Consider the following 27,808-nt stretch of genomic DNA (forward strand, 5'->3'; position numbering starts at 1 on the left):
GTACCCCCTGGAGCTCTTGTCTCTAGCTGCATATGTTTCAGAAGATGGCCTAGTAGGCCATCAGTGGAAAGAGGCCCATTGGTCGTGCAAACTTTATATGCCTCAGTACAGGGGAATGCCAGGGCCAAAAAGTGGGAGTGGGTGGGGGAGGGTGTGGGGGACTTTTGGGATAGCATTGGAAATGTAAATGAAATAAATACCGCTATTAGCACGCGGGTTGGAGAAGCGGGGTCCTATGCTGGCTTTGTTGCTAAGCTGTGACATCCTCCCCCAATTTCGGTCTTACCCGACTTCCTCTTGGAAGGGCGATCCCTGAGCGGAGCCCAAAAGCCCTTTGGAACAAAGAATTTGGGAAACTTAGGACTAAAGTCGCTTTTTCCTCCTCTTTAAGCCGTACCTGAACATCTCACACCATGGCCACCATCGCAGTTCCCGAGACCCCCCGTTCCAACCACACTATTTATATCAACAATCTCAATGAGAAGATCAAGAAGGATGAGCTCAAGAAGTCCCTGTATGCCATCTTCTCCCAGTTTGGCCAGATCCTGGATATCCTGGTGTCTCGGAGCCTGAAGATGAGGGGCCAGGCCTTCGTCATCTTCAAGGAGGTCAGCAGCGCCACCAATGCCCTGCGCTCCATGCAGGGCTTCCCTTTTTACGACAAGCCCATGCGCATCCAATACGCAAAGACTGACTCGGACATCATTGCCAAGATGAAGGGCACCTTTGTGGAGAGAGATCGAAAACGAGAGAAGAGGAAGCCCAAGAGTCAGGAGACACCTGCTGCCAAAAAGGCTGTTCAGGGTGGGGCAGCTGCCCCCGTGGTGGGTGCTGTCCAGCCTGTACCGGGCATGCCACCGATGACTCAGGCACCCCGCATCATGCACCACATGCCAGGACAGCCTCCCTACATGCCACCACCTGGCATGATCCCGCCACCAGGCCTCGCTCCTGGCCAGATCCCCCCTGGGGCCATGCCCCCACAGCAGCTCATGCCTGGGCAGATGCCGCCTGCCCAGCCTCTCTCCGAGAATCCACCCAATCACATCCTGTTCCTCACCAACCTGCCTGAGGAGACCAACGAGCTCATGCTCTCCATGCTTTTCAACCAGTTCCCTGGCTTCAAGGAGGTGCGTCTGGTCCCTGGGCGCCATGACATCGCCTTCGTGGAGTTTGACAATGAAGTGCAGGCTGGGGCAGCACGCGATGCCCTGCAAGGCTTTAAGATCACACAAAACAATGCTATGAAGATCTCTTTTGCCAAGAAGTAGCGCCTTTCCCTATGGAGTACCCCAGTCCCTTCCCCCCTCCCTTGGCTCAGTCCCTGAAGGTAAGTCCCCCTTAGGGGCCTTCTCAGAGCCGTGTGTGAGTGTGGTGGTTGCCACACAGCATTGTACCCAGAGTCTGTCCCCAGACATTGCACCTGGCGCTGTTAGATTGTGATTAAAGTGAGTTTTTGAGGTTTGGTTTTTCAAAAAAAAAAAAAAAAAAAAAAAAAAAAGAAATAAATACCTAATTAAAAAAAGAGTTAAATAAAAATAAATAATAAAATAATAAATATTTTTTTAGAAGGTTAAACTAAAAAAAAAAGAAAGAAAGAAAGAAAGAAACTCTGGGCTCATGCCTGCCACCTCTGTATTGGGGAGGCTGAGGTAGGAGGGTGGCCTTGAGTTTGAGGTCATCCTGGGCTATGTAGTGAGTTCCAGGACACCTGAGGTTACAGAGTGACACACTGCTGCAACTCCTCCCCCAATTCTTTCAAACCAAACCACATAGCAATAGAAAAGCTGGCCAGGTGAACGCTGCACACCCAGGGGTGGAAATCACAGTGAACCAGCCTGAAGGTCCTGTCTCACTTTCTGCTTTTTTCTGGGTGTGTGTTTCCTCTTCTGTTACTGTCAGGCTTCCTGTATTGCTCATTCTACAGTAGATTTTATTATTTAAGATGTTTAGTAATTCCTTTAAAAAAAAATACTACTGAGTTTCATGTAGTCCCGGCTCTTCTCAAATTCCCTATATAGCTGATTATGTTTTTAAACTCCTGATCCTCCTGCCTCTGCCTGGGATGTCACACTCTGTCCAATTCCTAAATTAGATTCCTTGGAGCAGTAGTCAAATTGAGACCAGCATCAGTGCAGAAAGGACACAGGTCATAACCTTGGGAATCTTGAGTTAGCATCCTCTTCAAGGTTGTTCCCGGTATAATCTTGAATGGAGGAAAGATAGGGAAGAAAGGATAGGAGAAATGAGAGACCAATTTCTAAAAAGGAGTGTTAGAGGCAGAATCACTTATGATTCCTACAGCATATAATCTCTTATAGGAGTCAATAGAAGACAATCAGAGTGATTAGCCATCCCAGTTTGCTTGGGAATTTTCTAGGATGACACTGGAAGTCCTAGATCAGGAAAACCTCTTAATCCAGTGTCAGGAGCCATAATGGGACAAGCTAATAACTAGCAGGTGATCATCCTGAAGTGGCCTGCTTTGGACTATTATATAGTCTGCGACAGGTGCACCCTTATTAAGCAAGACTGTAAGGGACTCATTTTAGGAAAGATTCCTGCTATTAAAATGCTTTTCCTGTTACTATTAAACATATATAACAATCACTAAGTAGTAGCACACCCCTTTGGAGCAGATCTCTGCAGATCCACGAAGATGTACTGTCTTGTAGTGATGCTATATAGACAAATAGATGACTTAAGTCTTAATGATGTTCCTATAATAATTCCTAAAATTATATCTGTGACTATTAAGCTCTTTTTTTTTCAATAACTGGACTGCTATTAGGTCCTTTTCTGATAGTCAAAGCTGCAATGAGAACTCTGTCAGTCTCCCAAGTGTCACCAGTTAATGCTCTTAGATGGTAACCAGACTTTCTCTTACTCAGAGCACATTCCAAGAGGTTGTAAGACAATTAACCAAAGGTCATAAAAAGGGAACTAATGATTTATTAGAGGTGCTAGGACAGAAGATAAAATATTGACTGGGTTTATCTATGCAAAACTTCACTAATAACTTAGTTATGGTTTTAAAAGTTCAGTGAACCTGTGCAGCTGAGTCAGGTTATGGATGTTTAGCCAGATAATTACTCCTCATGGATATGCATGGAAACATTATCTGTTGTAAACTTCTATTTCAATTTATGATTTGATTTTTTTGTGTGTGAACTTGTGATGAACTTTGTAACATGTGATCATGTATTCTGAAAGTATAAGTACTGAAGTCAAAGGAGAAAGAGAATTTTTTCCCCTTTCCCCACTTAGGATCTTTCCACCTTTCCCCTTAGATAGCTTTCATAGGAAACTCTTTTTTTCTTAAGATTTATTTATTATTATAAATAAGTACATTGTAGCTGTCTTCAGACACACCTGAAAAGGGCGTCAGATCTTATTAAGGATGGTTGTGAGCCACTATGTGGTTGCTGGGATTTGAACTCATGACCTTTGGAAGAGCAGTCAGTGCTCTTACCCCTTAAGCCACCTCTCCAGCCCGGAAACTTTTTACAATTTAGTAATAAACTCTATAACCACTTCTCTTCTAACCAGTTTTCTTCCTGCGACTTCCAACCAGGAGGTTGAAAGTTAGAGCCCAGCAGTTCCCGCTGAGATAGAACAAAGGCTATTTACTTAATCCTTTGTGGTTTGAGGAAGAGGCGCGAAGAGCCAGAAACTGCAGTTTCTGGCCTCAGAGGATCGCAGAAGGCAGATCAGCTACAGTAGCAAAGTAACTTAGACTTAGGTAAGTAAACTTTTTATTATACAACAACCCTAAATATCTTGTAAGACAAAGTCTTATCCCCGAATCTCGTAAGACCAAGTCTTACCCTCCGCCTACGCTCTTCCCCCTCCGATGCCTCAAGAAGAACTGACAAGGGGACTGGTGAGATGGCTCAGTGGGTAAGAGCACCCGACTGCTCTTCCGAAGGTCCAGAGTTCAAACCCCAGCAACCACATGGTGGCTCACAACCATCCGTAACGAGATCTGGCGCCCTCTTCTGGAGTGTCTGAAGACAGCTACAGTGTACTTACATATAATAAATAAATAAATCTTTAAGAACCGACAAGAAAGAAGAGCACCCCCGCCTGAGCTGGCCCCCAGCAATCCGGAGCAAAGGACAATTGGTCCTAAGAATTGAAGTATGGTAAGATGGTTGGTATGTAAGGTGCTGTGTGTGTGTGTGTGTGTGTGTGTGTACGCGCACACGAGTGTGTTGCATGTTCTACTCTTTTTTTTTAATTTATTTTTTTAATTAGGTATTTTCCTCGTTTACATTTTCAATGCTATCCCAAAAGTCCCCCATACCGCCCCCCCCGCATGTTCTACTCTTGAGAGGCAAAAAAAAAAAAAAAAAAAGGGAAGAAGACTCAGGTAGGGGTATTTGGAGATGTTTGATGTACTTTTGGACGTCACTATTCCTGCAATATTTAGGTCAGACTTGGATCAGAAGGGAGTACTAGGCACCAAATGCCACTAGCTGTCCCAATAAGAAACTTGTGTAGCAAAATGAAAGCATGGCTGTCATCCTCTGTCTCCTAACAATGACTTGAGAGCTTGACATTGATTGGCACTCTAGACCTTGCCCTGGAGTTAATGAGGCTAGAAAGGCAGTTGAGCAATGAAATTTCTTTGAAGTCCAGACCCCCCACCCCCATCTGTGGCAATAGAGGTGTAGAACATGTAGAACATGTATAACACGGAGTGATGTAGAAGTCATGGAAGTTAGAGTCCCAGACCGTGAAGTATTTGGGCATTGGGGGAAGAGGAAATCACAAGTCTTAGTCTGTAGAGAACTCTAGAAGACTGGAAGATGGGCAATGGCTTTGTCGAAGGTCTGGATCCACAATGTGGAACCAGAGCTGGTATACCCTGTGCGCTGGCCAGGCAGAGGGGCAGGGGGCATGGGAGTCATTAGTGAACCTACGGAGCCACATCTCCCAGGAAGCAAGAGAGTCCAGCATCGTACGAAGCCACGTGACTGGGACTATCTGAAGGTGATTGGCTGAGGCTGGGTAGTCATGGCTTTGGTTGGTTCCCTGCTCCCATTTCTTGTTAAATACACTGTGATCTCAGTTAATTGAGATGCTAAGTCAGGAGGATTTCAAGCGCAAGATTCTGCCTCAAAAAGAAAAACAAAAGCCAGCTGCCAGACTAAACTCATGGTTAGAAGCAGTGGGAGGGTTGGTGCCAACGTCGTCAGATCTTAAGACAGCGTCTTTCCGAGAGAAACAGAAAGAGGCGTGCCCCATCTGGGGTCATAAGCAAAGCTTTTTTTCCCCCCACTAGGCTTGCCGGTTAGGCAACAGTTTGACCCTTATCACACCCTGAACCAAACTAAGCGAAGTGTTCTCGCAGCGAATGTAACAAGAATTATGCAAATTAATCTTGAGAGGCGTGCATAGCTCGGTGTTAAAGAGTGCTTGCTTTAAAGGCGTGAGATCCTGGGCTCAGCCCCTAAGTACTACAAAAATAATGAATCTTGTTGAGGAAAAGCCTCGTCTCTCTTTTCTCTGTGTCAAGTTTCCAAAGAGAAAAAGCTCAATGGGAGACTGAAGACTTGGAGGGACAAAAAGAGAAGGAGGCAGGGTGCAGACTCTGAACTTTCCATGTTTTTTTCCCTCTTCTATTTCCCTGGATTTTCTATAGTGGTTTGTTCCTTCTTGTTTCCTTAAAATGAATTCCATTTTGTTCAAAAGGAGACCAGTCTACCTGGTGCTTCTGCGTTCGGCACTTATTAAGGCTCAAGGCTGAGCTCCTTGCTCTCGGTATCTTGTAGACATTCACAATTCTTATTTACCATCCGCCACTCTGGCTCCTCCATCAGCTTCAACTTGCTCTGCAAGCGAAATTCCAGGGAAAGCTGTTGACTCAGGGTGCTTCTGAGCTGGAAAGCCAAGGCACATGTTATCCTCAGTCTATGGTTGAACTGAGGGGAGAAACTGCTGTGTGTACATTTTGCTCCAGTTGTGCAAGCTGCAGGAATTCAGGCTAAAGCACGTGCCCTGAGGGCTGATTAGCTAGCTAGATGCTGGGCCAGGAGAAGCTGAAGCTATGTAGTGACTCTGACTCCTCCTTTTCCTCCTGCCCCTTCCCCTCCTCCCCCCCCTTCTCCTCCTTGTCTTCCTTCTCATCTTCCTCCTTCTAGACTAGAGTTGAATAATTTTCCATAGGATTCTCCATTGAGGAGGTCAAACTCTGATTAAACCTGAAATGGTCTCAATAAGAATACAAGATGGGCCGGGCAGTGGTGGCGCATGCCTTTAAACCCAGCACTTGGGAGGCAGAGGCAGGCGGATTTCTGAGTTCGAGGCCAGCCTGGTCTACAGAGTGAGTTCCAGGACAGCCAGGGCTACACAGAGAAACCCTGTCTCAAAAAAAAAAAAAAAAAAAAAAAAAAGAATACAAGGTGGAGGCGCCTCTGCAGACTTGTCTTGTCACTCCACGTGTGTGCATGGTGCCTTCAGAGGTCAGGAGGTGTTCACACCTTCTGGAGTTACCAATGGTCCTGAACACTCATATGGATCTGGTTACTCTGCAAGAGCAGCAATGGATCTTAACTGCTGAGCCATCACTCCAGTCCCAATGAAATCATGAAATCTGTAGATAAATCGATGGAACTAGAAAATACTATAGTGAGTGAGATAATCCAGACCAGAAGGACAAACACCCCCAACTCCAAATTTCCAGGTATGAATATACAACATGGAATAACCACAAAAAAAGGAAAATAAAAAAGATACTACGGAGGGTGGGCCTAGAGAAGGGACTAGCAGAATACAGATGATATGAAGGGGGGTGGGAAATATGTAGGAGGGCTTTAATTAGGGGAGGGAGTGGGAGGTCAATACAAAAGGAGAGGGAGGAGGAAAAATAACACTAAGGATGTTTTTAAAAGTCATGAAGAATTATAGTTTTTATTTAACTAAAATTATATACAATACATATAACTATGCATAACTATATTATACATATATTGTTTAAATAAAGTTACACCCCTTGGTCTAACAGTGCTCCCTCTAAATCATAGATGATCTACCAAAACCCCAGTATTAGGAGTTGTTGGTCAGGGGAGTCCAAGAGACTCCAAGGCTATTGCTATTGCCCTTGGCTGCCTCTCAAGTTGAAGGTAAGTCCCTACTACTGAGTACACCATGCACTTAGGACAGAGGACTCAAGAGGATCTGACCTGTAGGCTCCTTCCTGAGGACTGGCTTTCGTGGTACTGGAAGGTTCAATGAAAGCTTCCAAAGAAGGAAAGGAACCAATAGTCTGACACAGCTTTGATGCCTATAGTGTACAGCAATGTTCAGCAAGCCACAATATCCCTGAGGGTGCAATAGTGGCACTCATATTTTGGTGGTAACCAAAGCTGTCTAATTAGCCTGCCAATCAGCAGGGAAATCATGCCTATTCATGGAAGCCTGGTCCACCACCCAGGGCTAGTGAGGTCATGGATTCAGAGGAGAACTTGCTACAGCCACCGTCTTAGTAACCTTGTTATTGCCATCATATGTCACGGTGGCAAGCCAGCTTATAAAAGAAAATGTTTATTGGAGCTCATGGTTCCAGAGGGTTGTTCCATGATGATCATGGCAGGAAGCATGGTATTAGGCGGGCCTGGTGCTAGGGCAGCAGCTGAGCACTTTTGTCCCGATCCAAGAGCAGGAGGCAGAGAGAGCATGGTGTGGATTTTTGAAACATCAAAGCCCTTACCCAGTGACATACCTCCTCCTACAAGGTCACACCTTCTACTCTCTCAAGAAGTTCTACCAAGGGGCTGGTGAGATGGCTCAGTGGGTAAGAGCACCCGACTGCTCTTCCAAAGGTCCGAAGTTCAAATCCCAGCAACCACATGGTGGCTCACAACCACCCGTAATGAGATCTGATGCCCTCTTCTGGTGCGTCTGAAGACAGCTACAGTGTACTTACATATAATAAATAAATAAAATAAATCTTTAAAAAAAAAAAAAAAAGAAGTTCTACCAATTGAGGACCAAATACTCAAACATACGAGCCTCTGGGGGTTGTTCTCCTTCAAACCAGCACAGCTTCTTTACTAAAGGAGCAATCTCTAACTATACTCTAAATACTTATCCTTATGCCCTCAGGTAAGTATAGCTCTTGTTCCTCATCAAAGAAACATCTCTATGCAGCAGGCAGCAACCATTACAGAAAAGCACAATTGCTCAAAACGCAGAGAACGACGGATCATGAGTTCTCAGTTTCAAAGGATATATCTGCATCTGTACCTAGGGCTCAGAGAGCATCACAGAAGAGGAAGCAGAAAGACTTAAGGGCTAATGGACCAGGAAATCAGCTTTGAGATTTTGTCTCCCAGAAATAGCAGGGAAGCTTCACTTACGACAGCTCGACAATATGGCTGCAAAAGTCTGAGCAAGGATGGCACCAATAGATGTACTAAGATGGCTGGGGAAATTTCAGAGCGTCCCACCCCTGGCCAAAAAGCTATGGGGAACTAAGAAATACTGAGAGCAGCAGAAATCCTCTTCCCAGGGAAGAGCCATTTAATTGGTTATCTAATAGTAATTTATCAGCCCTGAAATCACATACATACAAGTAGTAGATGGAATGAGCAAATTGCACTTATAAATTTATTCATACACACACACACACACACACGTTTGTATATGTATACAAGACAAAGACAAAGAGGCCATGGATTTCAGAGGGAGCCAGGAAGTCTCCATTTTACAGGCAGCATCAGCTCCAGTTTGAGTACAAATCAAAAGCAGAATCGCCTTACTTCTCACTGAACACAGGAACTACCACCCGCCCAGCACCAACGCTTATGGGAACACACAGGAACATATGGGCTTATTCAAACCATACCAAGACTAGGGAAAGAGCTTATTTGGTAAAGTGCTTGCCATGTTTCTTAGTCAGTGTTGTACTGCTGTGGTGAGACATCATGACCACAGCAACTCTTATAAAAGAAAGCATTTGGGGCTTGTTTATAGTTTCAGAGGTTTAGTCCCTTGTGCTCATGGCAGGAAGCATGGTAGCATGCAGGCAGACATGGTGCTGGAGAGAAATAACTGAGCGTTGCAGTATTTGTTTGAGCTGTTTTACTGGGTTTTGATATCTACTATTTTTCCAACCCTGTTCTACCCTGATGATCCTTTCCACCCTCCAACCCCCACATACTATGTAGGAGAGAAAGATCCGAGGAAAAAGGAAGCATAGATGGCTTCTTGTTGATTAGGGGCATTGGGTTTCTTGGGGCAAGTCCAGTCTTCATTGTCAGAATATCCAGCAACAGCAAATGCAGCAGTGGGGGTAGCAGTGGGGTCAGAGCAGCAGGGGGTGGGGCTGCCCCAGGTCCTCTCAGGGCTCTCCTATTTACACCCTTTCCAGAGTCCCCAGAATTAAACTATCTGCAGCTGGCAAAGATCACACCCCTGCCAGTGCACAAGGCAAATTATAATCATCTGCTGTGAAGCAGCCTCTTATTTAAAACAGACACAGATTCATACAACATACCATACCATAATATAACACGACATAACTGAGTTTTTAAAGAAACTACAACTGAGAGTTCTATATCTGGATCCACAAGCAACAGGAACAGAGAGCCACTAGACCTGGCTGAGCCTTCTGAAACCTCAAAGCCCATCCCCGGTGACTTTTCCCAACAAGACCATACCTACCAACCATTCTAAGTAGTGTCACTCTCTGGTGACTAAGAATTCACATATATGAGCATATGAGGTCATTCTTATTTAAACCTTCACACTATTAAACACCGGAACCTGAGTTTGGTCTCCAGAACCCAGGTAAAAGTAGTGTATTGTGATGTGTGCTTATAAATCAGTACTGGGGAGGCAGAAACAGGATAGGATGGTTGGGGCTTTCTGGATAGCCAGTTTATCCTAATAGTCAAAGTCTCAGGACCCCTTGAAATAAATTGTTTCAGAAAACCAAGGTGGGAGCTGGAAAGATGGTTTAGCAATTAAGAGCATTTACTGCTGTAACAGAAGATTGGAGTTTGAGAAATAGGCGGTCAGCATCCTCAAAGACTTGCTTTCCCCTTTCCATTTCCAGTTAGCATCCATTGTAGGGAGTCTGATCAAACAGCTGGCTATTCCACAGTTCCAAGGTCTAGTCTTGTCCCTGTAGCCAGATGGTCAGCCTCGAATCTGAGCTTCATGGTGTGGGAGCTTCACCCCCAATGACCACTGCTCTTTCTCTTCATTATCATCTCTCTGCATAGGGGGGCTGTCAAATGCTTCCAAGCTTTCTGAGTCTTGCAAACCCCACCTCTCCGTCCAACCAGGTGCCATCTAGGTTACATGTAGATTAAAGGCATTAAGGCAAACCATTAGCAGTATGTAACTGGTGAGCAATTTATAATTGTGTGTGCTGACTCCATTTTTAAAGTATGAGGTACTTATAAAAAATGAACTCTTTTAAATATAATATAGACTATAAATATGAAGATTATGAAAGTGCTCCCATCTGTCGACACCTCCTGTCCCCTGTTATTTACATTTGTATTAACACTCTACTTCCGACTATAATCAGGCATCTTTGAATTGCTTAAACTCTGTTGAGGCCTTTTTTAATTTTTCTATAGTCATTCTGTAACTTGAATGGAGTGTGTGTGTAATTACAGTGTGATGTAATGAGCAACCTGAGAGCTAACATCAGTAATTAAGACTGGAATAAAAGAACCAATGCTTTCACATGTTGAGCTGTCAAGGGACATTGGGACTACTTTGCAAATTGTTACCAGCGACGAAAACAGAGGTAGCTTCTGAATTTATTGTTATTCAATTTTTTTTTCATACTGGGTTTTACGTAGCCCAGGCTAATCTTGAACATGCTACATAGCTGAAGATAATCTTGGACTTCTGATCCTCCTACCTCTACCTCTCTATGGGCAGAGCTACAGACATTCACTACCTGGCCTGGGCTATATAGTTCTGGGGATTCTTCATGCATCGTAGGCAGGCACTTTACCACTGATTTGGATCCCTGGCCCTTGTCTTCAAGTTTTATTTCTGTTTTTTTTGTTGTTGTTGTTGTTGTTGTTGCAGTCAGCCTGGCTGTTCTGTTTTGTTTTGATTTTCGAGACCCGGCTGCTCCACATAGCCCTGGCTGTCCCGGAACTCACTGTTTAGACAAGGATGACATCAAATTCATAGGGATCCCCCTGCCTCTGACTGAAGAGTACTGAGATTAAAGGGTGAGCTACCACATCCAGCAAGGTTGGGTTATAAATTTTTTTCAAGATATGTTTGTTTTTTTTTTTTTTGTTTTTTTTTTTTTTTTTCTGTGTAGCTCTGGCTATACTGGACTCTCTTTGTAGACTGGCCTTGGACTCATAGAAATCCACCTGCCTCTGCCTTCTGAGTGCTGGAATAAAAAGCATGCGCCACCATCATCCAGCTTAACATGATTTTTAAAAAAGATTTATTTATGTGTGTGTAAGTATTATTTAAGTGTATGTAAGTATCTTAGTCAGGGTTTCTATTCCTGCACAAACAACATGACCAAGAAGCAAGTTGGGGAGGAAAGGGTTTATTCAGCTTACACTTCCACACTGCTGTTCATCACCAAGGAAGCCAGGACTGGAACTCAAGCAGGTTAGGAAGCAGGAGTGATATTACTCACTGGCTTGCTTCCCCTGGCTTGCTCAGCTTGCTTTCTTATAGAATCCAAGACTACCAGCCCAGGGATGGCACCACCCACAATGGGCCCCTCCCCCTTTGATCACTAATTGAGAAAATTCCCCACAGCTGGATCTCATGGAGGTACTTCCCCAACTGAAGCTCCTTTATCTGTGACTCTGTGATAACTCCAGCTGTGTCAAGTTGACACAAAACCAGCCAGCACAGTAAGTACACTGTCACTGTCTTTATACGCACCAGAAGAGGGCACTGGATCCCATTACAGATGGTTATGAGCCACCATGTGGTTGCTGGGAATTAAACTCAGGACCTCTGGTAGAGCAGCCAGTACTCTTGGCCGCTGAGCAATCTCTCCAACCCTGCTGAATATTATTTTTTATTGGATATTTTACATTTCAAATGTTTTCCCCTTTCCAGGTCTCCCTTATGGAGTCCCCCCATCCCATGCCCTCTCCCCCACTGAATATGATGTTTAAGAGAAACTTCTGTAATCTCTTCACTCCTCTAAGCTCTCTGTAGCCTATTTATGAATGTATGAAGCATGATGTATGATTCAAAATTTATATTAGTAATTAAGATTGGACTGGAACTAAAAGAAAATTTTACAATTGCTATAGCCGAAACTCTAAGTGAAATCAGGATTAGTCAGTGATGAAACAGATTTCTTCTCAAAGTCTATTGACATTCGATACAATCTGACATTGTGTAAAGACACAAAAGTGTCCGTCTATGTTAATGGCACAACTCAGGACAGGAACACTCTGTAGAGCCGCAGCTTAGCTTGCTACTGGACTTGCGGTACACTGAAAGTCATGACTGTCACCGTGGGACAGATCTAAGCTTTATGACAATCCCTGGGACAGTTCCTGGAGTGTATAGTTGACATTCTCTTTCTCCTGCTACTATAAAAGTTAACAGTTTCTGTGTCTGTGCTTCAGAGAGCGGAGGTCTCTTTCTCCTCTCTGCATTCCGTAGCCACAATCACCACCACATCCAATTTAGTCTCCTAAGTTTATTTTACACTTCACCATCTCCATCCCTAATTCCTACATTAGGCCACTATGGCTCCTCACCAGGATTACTGCAACAGCTTATTATTTTTGTCCTTGCCCAGGACATTTAGTGTTGCAAGCTAGAATGCTTTAAGAGAAATCTCTAAGGAGCTAAAAGACAGACAAAGCACTTTCTGCTCACTTACCACCTTAAGCAATCTCTTGAGGACACAAAGATATGTAGGATGTGTTTGGTAAGTATCAAGTCTTTCTTCCAGTTGGTGTGGACTTTTTCAGTCTATAGACTTTATAAAATACACTTTCCTCTTTTTCCTACAGACTTGAACATTTGTTGCCTTTGACTGAAATACTTTTTACATTAGTTTCCTATTCATCCATCAGTCTGGTCTTAGTTTAAAATATTTTTAGATGACCATCCTACTCCCTTCAATCTAGAGTGTTTCACCTAATTTTTTGGAAACAGGGTCTCATAAGTGCCAGATTGGTTTCAAACTTTCTAAGTATCTAAAAATGGTCTTGCACTTCTGATCTTCTTGCATCTTACTGTGGAGTGCTAGAATTACAGGTGTGTGCCACCACACTTGATGCAGTGTGGGGATCAAAGCCAGGGCTTTGTACAGGCTCCAGAGCTCTCTACCAAGTGAGTGATGTCCCTAGCCCAAGTTTTGATAACTCTTATTTATTTTTACTCTCTGTGTATTAGTGGTTTTGCCTTCATGTATGTGTGTGCACTATGTTCATGCCTGATGCCTGAGGAGGTAGGAAGTGGGTTCTGGAATTGGAGTTACCATAGAGGAATTTTAACCCAGCAACATGGCTGTTCTAGCAAGGGATCACATCCAAAGACCTTCTAGGTCTTTGTGATCTTGCTGGAACGCAGATAGGCCACACACCTTTAGTCCCTCTGTCTGGGACACAGACATACAATTAGCACACACTTTTAACTCCAAACAGTGAAAGTAAGGTTAGTTTATAGAAGGAAGCAGCCATGCTTGAAATGACAGCTAATCGAGGGGCAGACAAAGTGACAAATAAGAGAAAGATTTGACAGAATGAGTCAAAGGTAGGATACATCAACTCTCACAAGAACTGGAGAGGAAAAAGAGGTGACTTAAGAGAGCAACAACAGATTTGGGTGTGCGTGTGTTAATGGGACAGTTTTACAGAGACATGTTGCAGAGAAAACAAACTAGGTGAAGAGTGAGCTAGAGAATAAATAAGGAACCTGAATATTGCCAGAGTTAGTTTGAGTCCAAGCAGAACAATTCAGTGAGAAGCTGAAAGAAGCCTGTTTGAATCAGTCATTTTGAAAAACAGTTTTGGGGCTGGTGAGATGACTCAGTGGGTAAGAGCACCCGACTGCTCTTCCGAAGGTCAGGAGTTCAAATCCCAGCAACCACATGGTGGCTCACAACCATCCTTAACAAGATCTGACTCCCTCTTCTGGAGTGTCTGAAGACAGCTACAGTGTACTTACATATAATAAATAAATAAATCTTTAAAAAAACAAAAAACAAAAAACAAAACAGTTTTGAGCCAGAACAGCTGAGTTGAACCAGCCAGCTAGAGTTCAGAAAGGACGAGAAAGAGTGAGTTTATTTAGTAGTAAGCCTCCAAGTTGACAATTACATATGGCTAATAAAAGTTACTTTTGCCAGGCATGGTGGTGCACGCCTTTAATCTCAGCACTTGGGAGGCAGAGGCAGGCAGATTTCTGAGTTCGAGGCCAGCCTGGTCTACAAAGTGAGTTCCAGGACAGCCAGGGTTATACCGAGAAACCCTGTCTCAAAAAAAAAAAAAGTTACTTTTACAAGTTACTGATGCTTGTACATTATTACATGAGTTCTGGGAAACAAACTTAGGTCCTCTGTGAGAGCAATACATGCTCTTAACTGTAGTGCCATCTCTCTGACTCCTTAAAGTTTTTTAGTTTTGATGAATTTCAGTGACCTTTTTCTTTTTTTAATGGTTTTAGTAGCATAGCTAAGAAGTCATTGCCTGATCCAAAGTCATAACTGTATACCTGTTTTCATCCAAGAGTTTTATAGTATTAACTTTTTTGCTTGTCTTTGTTTTTGCTTTTGTTTTTTGTTTGTTTGCTTGCTTTTGAGACAGGGTTTCTCTGTAAAGCCTTGACTGTCCTGGAAGTCCCTCTGTAAACCTTCATTCTGCATATAAGCTCTGCCTGCCTCTGCTTCCTAAGTGCTGGGATTAAATGCATGTTCCACCCTTCACCCCCAACCTCCAAGGCTCCCAGCTCAAATTCCAGCTTTCATTTAAGAATTCTTATGGTAGCCAGGCAGTGATGGTGCACATCTTTAATCCCAACACTTGGGAGGCAGAGGTAGGCAGATTTCTGAGTTCAAGGCCAGCCTGGTCTACAGAGTGAGTCCCAGGACAGCCAGGGCTACACAGAGAAACCCTGTCTCGAAAAACCACAAAAAAAAAAAAGAAAAGAAAAAAGAAAAAAGAAAAGAATTCTTGTGATTAGTTGGGCAGTGGAGGTACATGCCTTTAATCCCAGAACCCAGAAGGCAGAGTTCCTGGACAACCAGAACCACACAAAGAACCCCAGGCTGGCCTCAAATTTGCAGCAACCTTCCTGTCTCTGCCCCCCAAGTGCTAGGATTATAAATATGGTCCAGCATGAACAGCCTTACATTCTCATCTTTTAAAATGAGGTTTAGGAGCTGGAGAGTCGACACACTCACGGATCTTGTAGAGAACCCACATTCAATTCTCAGGACCTATATAGCAGCTCACACGGTAACTCCTCCAGGACCACGGTGCACATGCATAAATATGTAGGCAAAACACCCATATGCATAAAAATAAGTCTTTAAAACTATTTCATAAAAAAGGACTTATTTTGGAAGGTTGTTAATCTGTCACTATAATGCATTACACATGGTCAGCCTTCATTAGATATTAAGTTATTTTTTTAGTGAAGCAGCAATATTGGGAAACTAGCGTGTCAACTGAGGATTGCTAGACTGTTGATTTGATTTTGTTTGTTTGTCATTTATTTATTTATTAATTATTTTCTGAGACAGGGTCTCTTTGAGTATTCCTGGCTGTCCAGGAACTTGCTCTGTAGACCAGGCTGGTCCAAACTCAAGAGTTAGGCCTGCCTCTGCCTCCCGAGTGCTGGGATTAAACCTGTCTGCCATCACCGCTTGGCTGTTTGTTTTTTTTTTAGAGACAGAGTTCCACGTATTAGAGACTGGTCTGGGAATTCCTCCTGATGGTGTTGTGGCTAACTTCCAAGAGCTGAGATTACAGGCTCCCTTGAACTGATGTTTCTTAAACACTCCTTGGAGACGGGTGAAGAAGTAGGAACCGGGAGGAAAGACTTTGGATTTCTTCCTGACGAGATAAGATTTGGACAGGAACGTTAAGAGTAGCCAGTCTTGAAGCTCAAGTAAAGACTCACGCACCTAGGAGACTGACTACCTTGTGCCTACTTCCCCTTGGTTCTCTTAGTCAGGCAGGGTCACTTCCGGGAGGAGGCGGGGGAAACAAGAGGAGGCGTGCCGGGAAGGAGGCAGTTTGTGGTGCACCAGGCGGAAGTGTGCCAAAGTCTACGGACGGCCACTTCCGGTTCGGGGAAGCCCTGCTTCGGCTCGCTGCGTGGTTCGTGTCATGCGGAGGTAGGCCTCTGCGAGCAAGGCGGGAGGTGCGGAAGCCAGAACCCGTGTCCAGACTCGAGAGTCTGCGATTCTGGCGGGAAGACAAGACAAAAAGGAGGCAGGAACCTGAAAACGACCTCTCCGCTGTTTCCGAGGGGGCGACTTCCACGAGGAACCCCCCCTTCCCTGGTAACGGCCAGAAAGGAGGAGATGGCGCCAGTCAGGGAGCGGCTGTGGCCGAGACAGTGAAGACAGAGCAAGCGGAAGCCTTGTGAGGAGTATCGGGCTCTTCGCTGTCATCGCCGCCGCTCCCGCCAGCATGGAGGGAGCCAAGCCAACCTTGCAGCTCGTGTACCAGGCGGTGCAGGCGCTTTACCACGACCCGGATCCCAGCGGAAAGGAGCGCGCCTCGTTTTGGCTTGGGGAGCTGCAGCGTTCGGTGAGGTTCGGGGAGAGGCCGTTCTGAGCCGCGCGGGACCAGGGCCGAGTGGGATGGGATGGATCTCCGCTGGAGCCGAGAGCCTGAGCGCTCGGAGCGCTTGGCAGTGGGAGATCCTCTTTCCGAAGGAGCTGGTGCCGCGGGGTGGGGCTGAGCAGCCACAGACGTGCCGCCGTTCGGAAACCAGTGGCAACTGATTGGTCACGAACGGGCCCTTTCCCTCGACTGTGGAATCCGTTTTGTAGTTCTGTACCTCTCGCTTGTGGAATGGGTCTGGCTCTCCTTTAAGTGCTTTTGGTACACCTTCCGTATTCAAGAGTTGCATCTGGCAATACCTTCCCTTTGGTAGCCTTACCCACCCCTAAGTGTCCCTTGCCGATTTTCATTCGTGTTATTCTCGAAATTTCTCAGGCTTCTAGATTCGTATTCGTACAGATTTTCTCCTCTCATTGGAGTGCAACCCAATATAAAGAAAAATTAGTTATGGTTTCAGGAAATCTTTGAAGTTCTTTTGTTTTATATCAGATTCCTACTGTATTTCTTCTGCCTGTACGTTTTTATTTGTAAGATGGGTATCATAGCTATATTAATTAGTCCATATTTATGTGAGCATGTGGTGGAGTGTGTGTTGTATCTATCGTATTTCCTTCCACATGTTAAATTTTTGGGCTCATGTTTTTTCATTTTTTGACTCACACTTTGTATTTTCTCCCATGATTTTTCACACTCACCATTGCTATGTTCTTATTTTTTTATGAATTTTAATAGCTTGTGATTTTGCTGACAGTGTTTAGGTTTTAGTCTATGAACTGTGAAATTCTTTGAAAACTAAGGAGCCTCTTAACAGACTAAGTACCTGCTTTCTTTTTCTTTTCTTTGTGTTTGGTGCTGGGGATCCAGTCCAGCCTACATCTCTAGCTCTCTCTCTCTCTCTTCACCCTTCATTCATTATTTTATTTTATACTCACAAGCATGAAATGCTTGCTCTCCCTTTTCTGTTTAACTCATAACTGATGTTTAATGGTGCTGTATCTTCTTAAATAAGCTCCTAGGTTTCAAGTACATAATTAAAAAAAAATATTTGCCACTTTAACTCTGATAGTTGCATGTAAATGTGACACTCACGTTCTTGTTTATATTGTGGGAAGACAAATAAGATTTTGCTGGGTGTGATGGCGCTCGACTTTAATCTCAGCTGAGATTAAATCTCAGCAGAGGCAGGCTAATCTCTGAGTTCCAGAACAGCCTGATCTACAGAGTCTCAGGACAATTAGGGCTAAATATAGGAGAAAAAAAAAGGTTCATCGTAGGCTCCCCATGTAGGCCTCCTGTAGTTTTTAGTTCTGCAGTCAAGGGAGTTACAGTTCCCTACAGTTCTTCATGCAGTTTTCTATTTTTTTTAAAGATTTATTTAATTATTTAATTATTTAATTATTTATTTATTTATTATATGTGTATATGCTGTAGCTGTCTTCAGGCACACCAGAAGAGGGCATCAGATTTCATTATGGATGGTTGTGAGCCACCATGTGGTTGCTGTGGATTTGAACTCAGGACCTTTGGAAGAGCAGTCCAGTGCTCTTAACCGCTGAGCCATCTCACCAGCCCCTCATACAGTTTTCTAACATATAAGTAACCTACTAGGTGAGCTCTTCTTTGCTGTATCTACTGATTGTGTTTTAAATCAGTACTGGAGAACCTATCATGGACAAACAACTTCTAAATGTTGATAATTGGAAACAAGCAAACGAATCTGTGCTGACCACATAGTATACTCATGCTGATTAAATGTAACGTGTTCAAGAGCTGAGAGACGTTCTTCAGCATAGAGCTTAAAGTATGTTAGTATTGAGTTACTCACCTTCCTCTCCTTTAGTTCCAATTATTCTGTGTGTCTATTCATTGTAGAATCTCAACAGGAAGAGATGATAAACTTGACAGAATAATTAGTCGGGAGAATTTTCTTTTTCTGTTTTGTTTGTTTGTTTGTTTTAATGAGAGATTCTAGGGATTGAACCTAGGGCCTCCCACATGTTGTGCAAATTGTTAATCTCTAAGCTATATTCCCATCCTTTTTACTTTTTATTTTGATAAAAAGACTTTTTAAGTTCTCTAGGCTGGCCTGTAACTCACAATATAGCCTCTAAGTAACTAGATGTTGATAATTGGAAACGAGCAAACAAACCTGTGCTGACCACATGGTATACTCATGCTGATGATGTAACATGTCCAGAGCTGAGAGGCCTACAGGCTTCGCTTTCCTTTCCATGCCCCAGGAGGGTTTGTTATAAACACAATACACAGCTGCAGGTACACTGACTGCTGTCAGAAGAAATAATATTATAACCTCTAGCCAAACTGTTATTTTTTTCTGGAAGGAATAGAGAGAGAGGAGCAGTTACTTAGCTTCTTTGAGGGAGAATGATATGTTTCTGGTGACAGAACTTGAGGTCCTTTGCAGTGAGGGAGCTGGAAGAATTCATTTGCTGACTCTGTTCTTCTGGGATTCCTTATAGATCAAGCCAACTAGTATCCAGGGGATATTAGGAAGCAGAGGCAGGTGGATCTCTGTGAATTTCAGGCTAGTGTGGTCTATGTAATGAATTCTAGGACAGCCAGAACTATGTGGAGAAACCCTGAATCAAGGTGTGGGGGAGGGGAAAGGGGAGAAAGTCTGCTGGAGCAGAAAAGATGTAGAAAAGGGGTGAAGAGCACCCAACGTGCTTATACATCATCATTTGGTCAGCTTCAGGGTGTCCATTTCTTTATTATGTGTTATGTGTGTGGACACACTTGTGTATGTCAGAAGACAACTTGTGGAAGTCAGTTCTCTCCTGACATGTGGATTCTGGATATCTAACTAAAGTGGTCAGGCTTGGCAGCAAGTGTCTACAGTCTGTCTTTCATGCCTAACTTAGAGCATTTAAATGAACAATTACGTTATCACTTTGGCCTTTTCATTTCTTTATTTTCTTCAGGTCATGTAGTTGTACCCTGGATCTTGTCATTACCAAAATCACTATTCAGATATCCTTCCCTGAGCACAATCCGTTAATTACTGTTTTCTGGCTCAAGAATTTCAAGTAACCCTGTGTTTGAATTTTTATTATTTTGCAGTCCTATATAATTTTAATTCTTATCAAAACTTAAGTTTTACTTTACAATTTAAAAGTCTTTTGTGCTTGCTGGTATCTTTTTAAAAAGTTATTTTTGTTTTGTTTTCTATATATATATATATATGTCATTTGTTCACAAATATCCACAGTATAAAATGTCCAATATATGTTCATATTGATAACCTATTTTCCCTGTTGCCTGAAATAAGAGCTTATAGCCCTAAGATTTATCAACTCCCAAAATAGCCCTCACCCCACTGACTTGAGTCAAATACGAATGATCATAGTCTACAAACATGAATTCAGAATGCCTTTATTTTGTTGTGCTATGGAATTGGTGACATGAGATTGATTGTATTAGTTATGGAACAGGGAAGTGGGGCTGGAGATACAGCTCAGTGCTTAAGAGTCCTTACTGCTAAGAGAGTCAGTGCTCGCCTCCTAGCACCTCTCTGGCAACTCACAACTGCCTGTACTCAAATTCCAGGGCATCTGGTGCTCCCTTCTGTGTACATACTTACACACACACACACACACACACAGACACACACACACACACGGGGATGGGGGGAGAGAAAGAGAAAAAATAAAAAGGAAAGTCAAATTAAGAATTTATGTAATTTATTGGTGGGCCTTTGGGTGAGCAGGTTATAGGAAAGAAACAGGGATACTGCTGTAGGTCTTTTGTTTTCTAGAAGTTTTTTGTTTTGTTTTGAGACGGTTTTCCTATGTATGCAGCCTTGGCTGCCTGGAACTCAATGGAAATCTGCCTTCCTCTGCCTCCCAGATGCTAGGATTAAAGGCATGTGTCACCACAATTGGCTCTGAGTAGGTTTTAGGTACTGATAACATTTTTAGCCTTTGGACTGGTAGAAGTTAGTGGTTTGCTAATGTACCTTGAAGTTTGAAGGACAATGAATGGCTATTGAGGGGGTTAAAAATAGTGCAAGATAATTTGGCTCTGTATCTGCATCATTCTAACTTAATATCATCAGAAGTTTTAATCAGCCATTGAGCCTTACAGAGTCTTTAACACAGGTATGGGTTTTTTGAGACAGGGTTTCTTTGTGTAGCCCTGGCTATCCTGGAACTCATTTTGTAGACAAGGCTGGCCTCAAATTTAGAGATCCGACTGCCTCTGCTTGTGCCTCCCCAGTGCCAGGATGAAAGGTGGAGGCCACCATTGAGCTGTCTAGGTGTGGGTTTATTTATTTCTTTCCTTTCTGATAACTTTAATATGTAGAATCTTTCATCTGTCTTGGTTCTGTTGCCTAATTAACTGTCCTGGGAATCCCTCTTTTAAACACTGTCCTAGGGAATTTCCTTCACCTCTTTCTTGTGTTGGGTCTACTGACAACTGGATTTTATAATATTCTCATGAATTATTCTTTCATTTGGTGGATAATTGAGGTTAACCTAAACCTTTTATTGTCTTTCCATTTGTCTGGAGGTCAGAGGACAACCTTGAGTGTCATTTCAGGAACTAATGTCCAACTCCTTTGAGAGAAAGGTAGTCTGGTTAGCCAGATGGTCCCTGCCTCCCCTGCTGGTACCTGGCTTTTTAGATGTGGTTTCTAGGGTTCAAACTCAGAACCTTATTCTTTAAGGTTAAGTTCTTCCTTGAATGAGAAATTCTCTCCAGCTTTTTGGGGGTGGGGTGAGGGAGATGGGCCAGAGTTTCATTATGTAACCCAGGCTGTCTGAATTGGGGGTCCTCCTGTAGAATTATAGTGTGCTACAATGTTTAACTCTTTTTTTTTATATTCTTTTTAAAAAACATTTTTTTAAAGATTTATTTATTTATTATATATAAGTACACTGTAGCTGTCTTCAGACACTCCAGAAGAGGGAGTCAGATCTTGTTAGGATGGTTGTGAGCCACCATGTGGTTGCCTGGATTTGAACTCGGCACCTTTGGAAGAGCGTCGGTGCTCTTAACCGCTGAGCCATCTCTCCAGCCCCCAATGTTTAACTCTTGTCTTAACTTTTTCCCCTGGAAATGGGGAAAGGGGGTGGTGGTGGTAGTTGGAACAGGATTTTGCTACATAGTTCAGGTTGGTCTAGATCTTACTGTGGCTTAGGCTAGCCTTGAGCTTGATTTTCCTCTCGTTTAGCTTCAGGATGGGCTACCGGCCATGTTGTCCCTTACCATTCCTTTGCTCATTCTTTCCTGGGTCACTTTTACTTTGAGCAGAGTCTCCTAGTCTTGTGCCTGGAGATTATAAACTAGGCAGCCTGTGTTTTAGCTGCTGCGTGGGGGAGTGAGGACAGGTGATGGAGGTTTTCATTTAATCTTGTGTTTTTAGATGATATTCCTATCCTCACTTGAGTCTTTTCCTGGGTATCCAGAGACCCTATTGAGTCTTGCAAGAGTAAATCACAGAGTAAAACCTCCTTTAGGATGGGAAGATAATACATCATTTGCACTGAGTCGAGGAGAAAATCTAGGGCCCTAACTGCTGCTTATACAGAGTTGGTGTCTGCCTTTAGTTGTACCTGATGCTTATATAATTCTGAGCTATGGATTCAGGTTCCCCACCTGAGTCCATCCTATCCCCAGGCAGATTTTAGCCTTTTTAGGTTTGTCCCATAAGATTGTGTGTGTGCTGAGTGATGGTGGGTGGCGTTTGGCTTTAATCAAAGTACTTGGGAGTTTGAAGCCAGCCTGGTCTACAGAGAGAGTTCCAGGACAGCCAGGGCTACACAAAACCCTGTCTTCAAAAACAGCAGCAGCAGCAGCAGCAACAACAACGAGATTATGTATCTCTCTGGTTTCTAAAGTTTTGGTGCTGTTTCCTTTTTTTTTGTTTTGCCTTCCCTTTTTTTCCCGTTGTTGTTTTTTTGTTTTTTTGTTTTTTGTTTTTTTTGTTTTTCGAGACAGGGTTTCTCTGTGTAGGGAACTCACTCTGTAGACCAGGCTGGCCTTTCACTCAGAAATCCACCTGCCTCTGCCTCCCGAGTGCTGGATTGCCTTCCTTTTTAGACACGCCTGTAGCTCAGGGTGTCTCTGAAACCTCTGCAACTCCTGATCTTCCTGCCTCTGTCCAACAAGTACTGGGATTACAGGTGCATTCTCGAAAGTCCAGCTAAGACAGATGTTTTCTTTCTTTATTTTTTAAAGAAATATTTATTTTATTTATATGAGTACTCTGTCACTGTCTTCAGACACATCAGAAGAGGGCATCAGATCTCATTACAGATGGTTGTGAGCTACCATGTGGTTGCTGGGAATTGAACTCAGGACCTCTGGAAGAACAGTCAGTGTTCTTAACCATTGAGCCATCTCTCTAGCTCAAAACAGGTGTTTTCTGATGAACCTTTATTTCTCTACAGACTTTCACCAAAATTCTTGGAACTCTGCAGCCATGGTTGCCTTCTCTGTGGTAAGGGGATATCACTGATAACTCTAAAATGTTTTAAAAGAAACTAGGTTATTTTGAATTAGATCTGAAAGAAATCCTTATGTAACAGCAGCTTGCATGTTCTGATTATTTAGTTTCCTTGGGCCACTTCCAGTGTGTATACAAAATTAGACAATTTAGAAAGCTATGGGGATCAAAGACTTCCTCTTTCCAGGGCTAATAATTCTGCTGTTTCATTGTTTTAAGTTGTTTCTTTCACAGAGACAATCTGTAGGCTAGAAGTTATCTTAAATTATAGTTTAGATCTGGGGCTGTGGCCCAGTTGGTAGGTTGCTTGTCTAGCATGCATAAAGCCATGGATTTGATTCCCAGTTCTGCATAAACCAGGGGTGGTGGTGCATGCCTGTAATGCTAACCACTTGGGAGGTGGAGATGGGAAGACTGTTACACACTGAGTTTGAGGCCAGCTGGCATGAGACCCTAACTTAAAAATGTCAGAGAAAGGTAGGTTCTGTAGTCCTATCTAGAAACTGAATGATGAAAAGTATATATATATATATATATATATAAAAAGATGAAATAAAGTCATGCTTTAGTGGACTCAGTTGATATTTTGGTATATAATTTGTCACATGTCCATGGAAATTTTCTTAAAGTAGCATGTCAGAAAGGATATGGGCCATGGCTATCAGTTTCTGATTTCTATTTCTTTTCCCTTTTGGAATTTTAAGACATTTATTTAGGAGACAAACTCTTAAAAAGCAAGCCTTTCTGCCTACATGGTGTAGCAGCTGTGCTTCTCAGCTGCACATTCACAGACTTTTTCACAATCTTTTTCCTTTTGGTCACAGGCTGGTTCATTTTCCTTTGGTGGCCTAATGTGTCTCTTCCAGGATTCTTCTCATCATACTTAGCAGGTACCAGATCAAAGACAGATAATGCAGATTGATGTCCCAGTTTCACCACTTTCTAAGTGTGTGACTCTCAAGTTACCTAGGTGTCTTCTTCCTGGATTTCCTTCTAGAGTATGGATGACCCAAAGCAGCTGCCCTGGAAAGTCTTCACCTAGCTTGGATGATGGCTTCTCCGCAGGCACACAGAGGGAACTACTTGGGGTTCCTTGATTCTTCTGCTAAGACTTTCAGTTTGTCTCTAGCAGTTGTATTTACTTATTTTCTAATTTAGTTTATCTTTTTTTTTTTTTTTTTTTTTTGGTTTTTTGAGACAGGGTTTCTCTGTGTAGCCCTTGGCTGTCCTGGAACTCACTCTGTAGACCAGGCTGGCCTCGAACTCAGAAATCCACCTGCCTCTGCCTCCCAAGTGCTGGGATTAAAGGCGTGCGCCACCACACCTGGCTAGTCTTTTATTTATTTTTGTCCTCTAGTTAAATGATCTTTAAACCATAACTTGATTTTGGAAGGATGTCTTTTTAAAAAATAAAGTTTTCTATATAGTTCTGAGGGTCAGTTACCTTAATGAATATAGGAATGAATATAGTTTTCTTCACATTGGGAGAGAGTATGTAAGTAAGCAATAAAAAGGAAAGGCCATCCTAAGATTAGACTAACCTACTTGTAACATTCCATTTGGAAGTGATTAGCCAGGCATGGCTTTAACTAAAGTGAAGTAAGTTTAAATGAACCCATTGCATTAGTTGGCCAGGCAAGCCCTAGCTGTGGAGGGAGTATTGGAGGTTTTGTGATGGAGGCTTTGTGGGTATGGTTGGTTGTTTTCTGGTGTTACATGTTCTTGCCTGGATTCATTTCTTTCTGGACCACATGGTCTTAGACTAGTTGATAGCTTGATCTAGGACACAAAACCATCAAAGCACTGCTATATTTTCTAACAATATTGATTTTTTTCAAAACTTTTCCAAATAATCAGCTTTTATTGCCTTTTTTTTTTTTGGTTTTGGTTTTTTGAGACAGGGATTTTCTGTCTGTCTTGGAACTCACTCTGTAGACAAGGCTGGTGAAAAATATATTTTATGTATTTAAAAAATATTACTGTACATGTATGGCTACTCAAAAATAGGTCTGAGCACATCTTCTAGAAGTCTGTTTTTTGCCTTAAATGGGTTGGGAGATAGAGCTCAGCTGCTCAGACTTGTGTAGCGAGTGCTTTTACCCACTGAGCCATTTTGCTGGCCAGATTTTGTGGATTTTAAATACTTATGCCAGATGTTTTGGTGTATGCCTTTAATACCAGCACTCAGGAGACAGACGTATGTAGATCTCTATGAATTTGAGGTTAGTCTGTTCTACACAGTGAGTTCTAAGATAGCCAAGGCCACATAAACCTTGTCTCAAATATGCATGTTGATTTTATTTTTATTATTTATGTGTGTGTTTCTGTGTATGAGTTGTGCATGTGAATGCGGGTACCTACAGATGCCAGAGATGGTATTAGCTGAAGTTGGAGTTACAGGTGACTGGTATCAGTTGTGTGGTTGCTAGGAAGTGAATCCTGGACTTCCATAACCTTCCATTTGATCCTAACCACTGAGCCATTGAACCACTTCCCTTTTTTGGGGGGACATAGTCTCACTATGTAGACCTGGTTGGCCTGGAAGTTGCTATGTAGACCAGACTGATCCAAATTTACAGAGATCCTCCAGTCTCTATCTCCCCAAGTGCTGAAATTAAAGGTGTATGCCACTGTGTCCAGAGATTGTGGATATTTTTTATTATAAGAAAAAGAATCAGAACAAAAAAAATTATCCACTTTTGTTGTTTTGCTTTGAGATAAAGTCCCACTGTGGAGCCATGACTGCCTTTGAATTCATGATCTTTCTTCCTCAACCTGACCATTGAGAGATTATAAGCTCAGGCTTAGCTTTCAAAAAAATACTTATATGTATTTGTGTGTGGGTGTGTTACATTTGTGTGGGCATCTGCAGAGGCTTGCAGTGTTGAGGCCCAATCAGCGATTGTGGTTGTTTTGTCAGTTTTAGAGCTGTTGGTATAACAGTGAGTCCTGGGGCAAAAGTGCATCATTAAAGAAGAAAAGAGACAGGCACTGTGCAGATACGCCGTGAAGTATAATGAAGGACTTGGAGCTAGTGAAAGATTGTTGGGCCATAGCCTGTCCCATATTCATCACAGAGTCATGGAAATGCCCTTTGAAAGAAAAGACTGATGTAAAGATCCGTTCTGCTGCTGCTGCTGCTGTGTGAAGGTGATTGGAATTAGACCTTAAATGGAACATGTTCTCTTGTTGCAGTCTCTTTGAAATGTGCTGCTAGTGGGAGCTGCAGCTTCCTCCTGCTGACTCTGAGCCCCAGGCTTCAGTTGAGATGGCCCTTTGAGAATGTGGAGCTTAGTCCAAGCCTGGATTTCAGTGGGTAGCACCTGGCATCTGTGCCTAGAAAGTCCTTGAAGTGTAAGTGCTTTATTCTCTCCTTGTAAAGAGTCCTCTTTGTTCTCCATGACTCCCTTTCTTTCTGCAGCTTAGAAGGAGGGATGATGAGCAATGTTCTCTAGCTTCCATGGGGTCAGGTTTTGGTTGGCTTGGTAACCAAAACAAGATAGATAACTTGTTACTGTTTTAAAGCAACAGGCCTTTCCTTCTCCCAGTCTCTAGAATGCAGAATAAAAATGAAATGATAAATTATTACCTCTTAATGTTTAGTATTGGCTGGATTATCGGGAATGGAGGGCTTTTGTGAGGAGGGGAATTAGATACTGGGTTCAAACTCAGGATCTTACACATGCTTAGCAAATGCTCTATAACAGAGGTATATCCCCAACATCTAGCCACTCTTCAGTAGTGGGAATCGAACCTAGGACCTCAGGCATGGTTGGTAAGCACTTTGCCACTGAGCTGTATTCCCAGATCTTTTCAACTTTGTAGTTTGAGACAGAGCCTCTCAGAGTTACCCAGGCTTACTTCAAACCCTCTGTGTAGCCCAGGAAGGCTTTTTTTTTTTTTTTTTTTTTTCTCGAGACAGGGTTTCTCTGTGTAGCCCTGGTTGTCCTGGAACTCACTTTGTAAATCAGGCTGGCCTCGAACTCAGAAATCCGCCTGCCTCTGACCGCCGAGTGCTGGGATTAAAGGCGTGCACCACCATGCCTGGCATTATTTTTTTAAACTAAGAATTTACTTAGTAGATTTTTGAAGCAGGGTCTTACAGAGCCTAGCACTCATATGTGGCCCAGGATGACCTTAAGATCTTGTTTCTCCCTACACTTCTACCTACCCAGTGCTGAAAGCATAGGCACGTACCACCACTCTTGGCATTTAGTAGCTTTTGATTATCATTTTGCCTGGTTGTTTTACAAGTCATTCTCATAGTCTTATTCCAAAAGACAAATATTAGAAAGGAACGGTACAGTTGAGTACTATACAAGGCAACTTTAAGACTTTAAAGGTCTAGCTGGACATGGTGGCTCACACCTGAAATCCCAGTACTTAGTAGGCTAAGGCAGAGTCTATGCCTCATAGTCTTAGCCTATGGCTAAGGTCATGAGTCTAAGACTAGCCTGGGGTACACAGTGAGGCGCCCTCTTTGTCTTAAAATTAAATAGACATTTGGAGTTAGAAATAACCTCTTCCCTTTTGGTTCTGGTCTACATATTTTTACAGTAATTTGGGAATT

General features: G+C 42.9%; 2 protein-coding genes across 2 annotated transcripts in view; both read left to right on the forward strand.

The window, feature by feature from the left end:
- Nucleotides 1–208: 208 nt before the first annotated feature.
- On the forward strand, nucleotides 209–1,480 carry LOC147004019 (U1 small nuclear ribonucleoprotein A). Its single transcript, XM_085840766.1, has one exon. The coding sequence runs from the start codon at nucleotides 414–416 to the stop codon at nucleotides 1,269–1,271; it is 858 nt and encodes a 285-aa protein (XP_085696892.1). The 5' UTR covers nucleotides 209–413; the 3' UTR covers nucleotides 1,272–1,480.
- Nucleotides 1,481–16,283: 14,803 nt separating this feature from the next.
- Tnpo3 (transportin 3) overlaps nucleotides 16,284–27,808 on the forward strand; it is a 74,107-nt gene continuing 62,582 nt past the window's right edge. Inside the window, exon 1 of the mRNA XM_021164057.3 lies at nucleotides 16,284–16,733. Within this exon, the coding sequence (XP_021019716.1) occupies nucleotides 16,614–16,733 (120 nt within the window). The 5' untranslated portion in view covers nucleotides 16,284–16,613. The remainder of the gene's footprint in view (nucleotides 16,734–27,808) is intronic.

This window comes from Mus caroli, unplaced genomic scaffold (genome assembly GCF_978045245.1).
Source record: "Mus caroli unplaced genomic scaffold, Mus_caroli_1 scaffold_7, whole genome shotgun sequence".
In the NCBI taxonomy this organism is placed as follows: domain Eukaryota; kingdom Metazoa; phylum Chordata; class Mammalia; order Rodentia; family Muridae; genus Mus; species Mus caroli.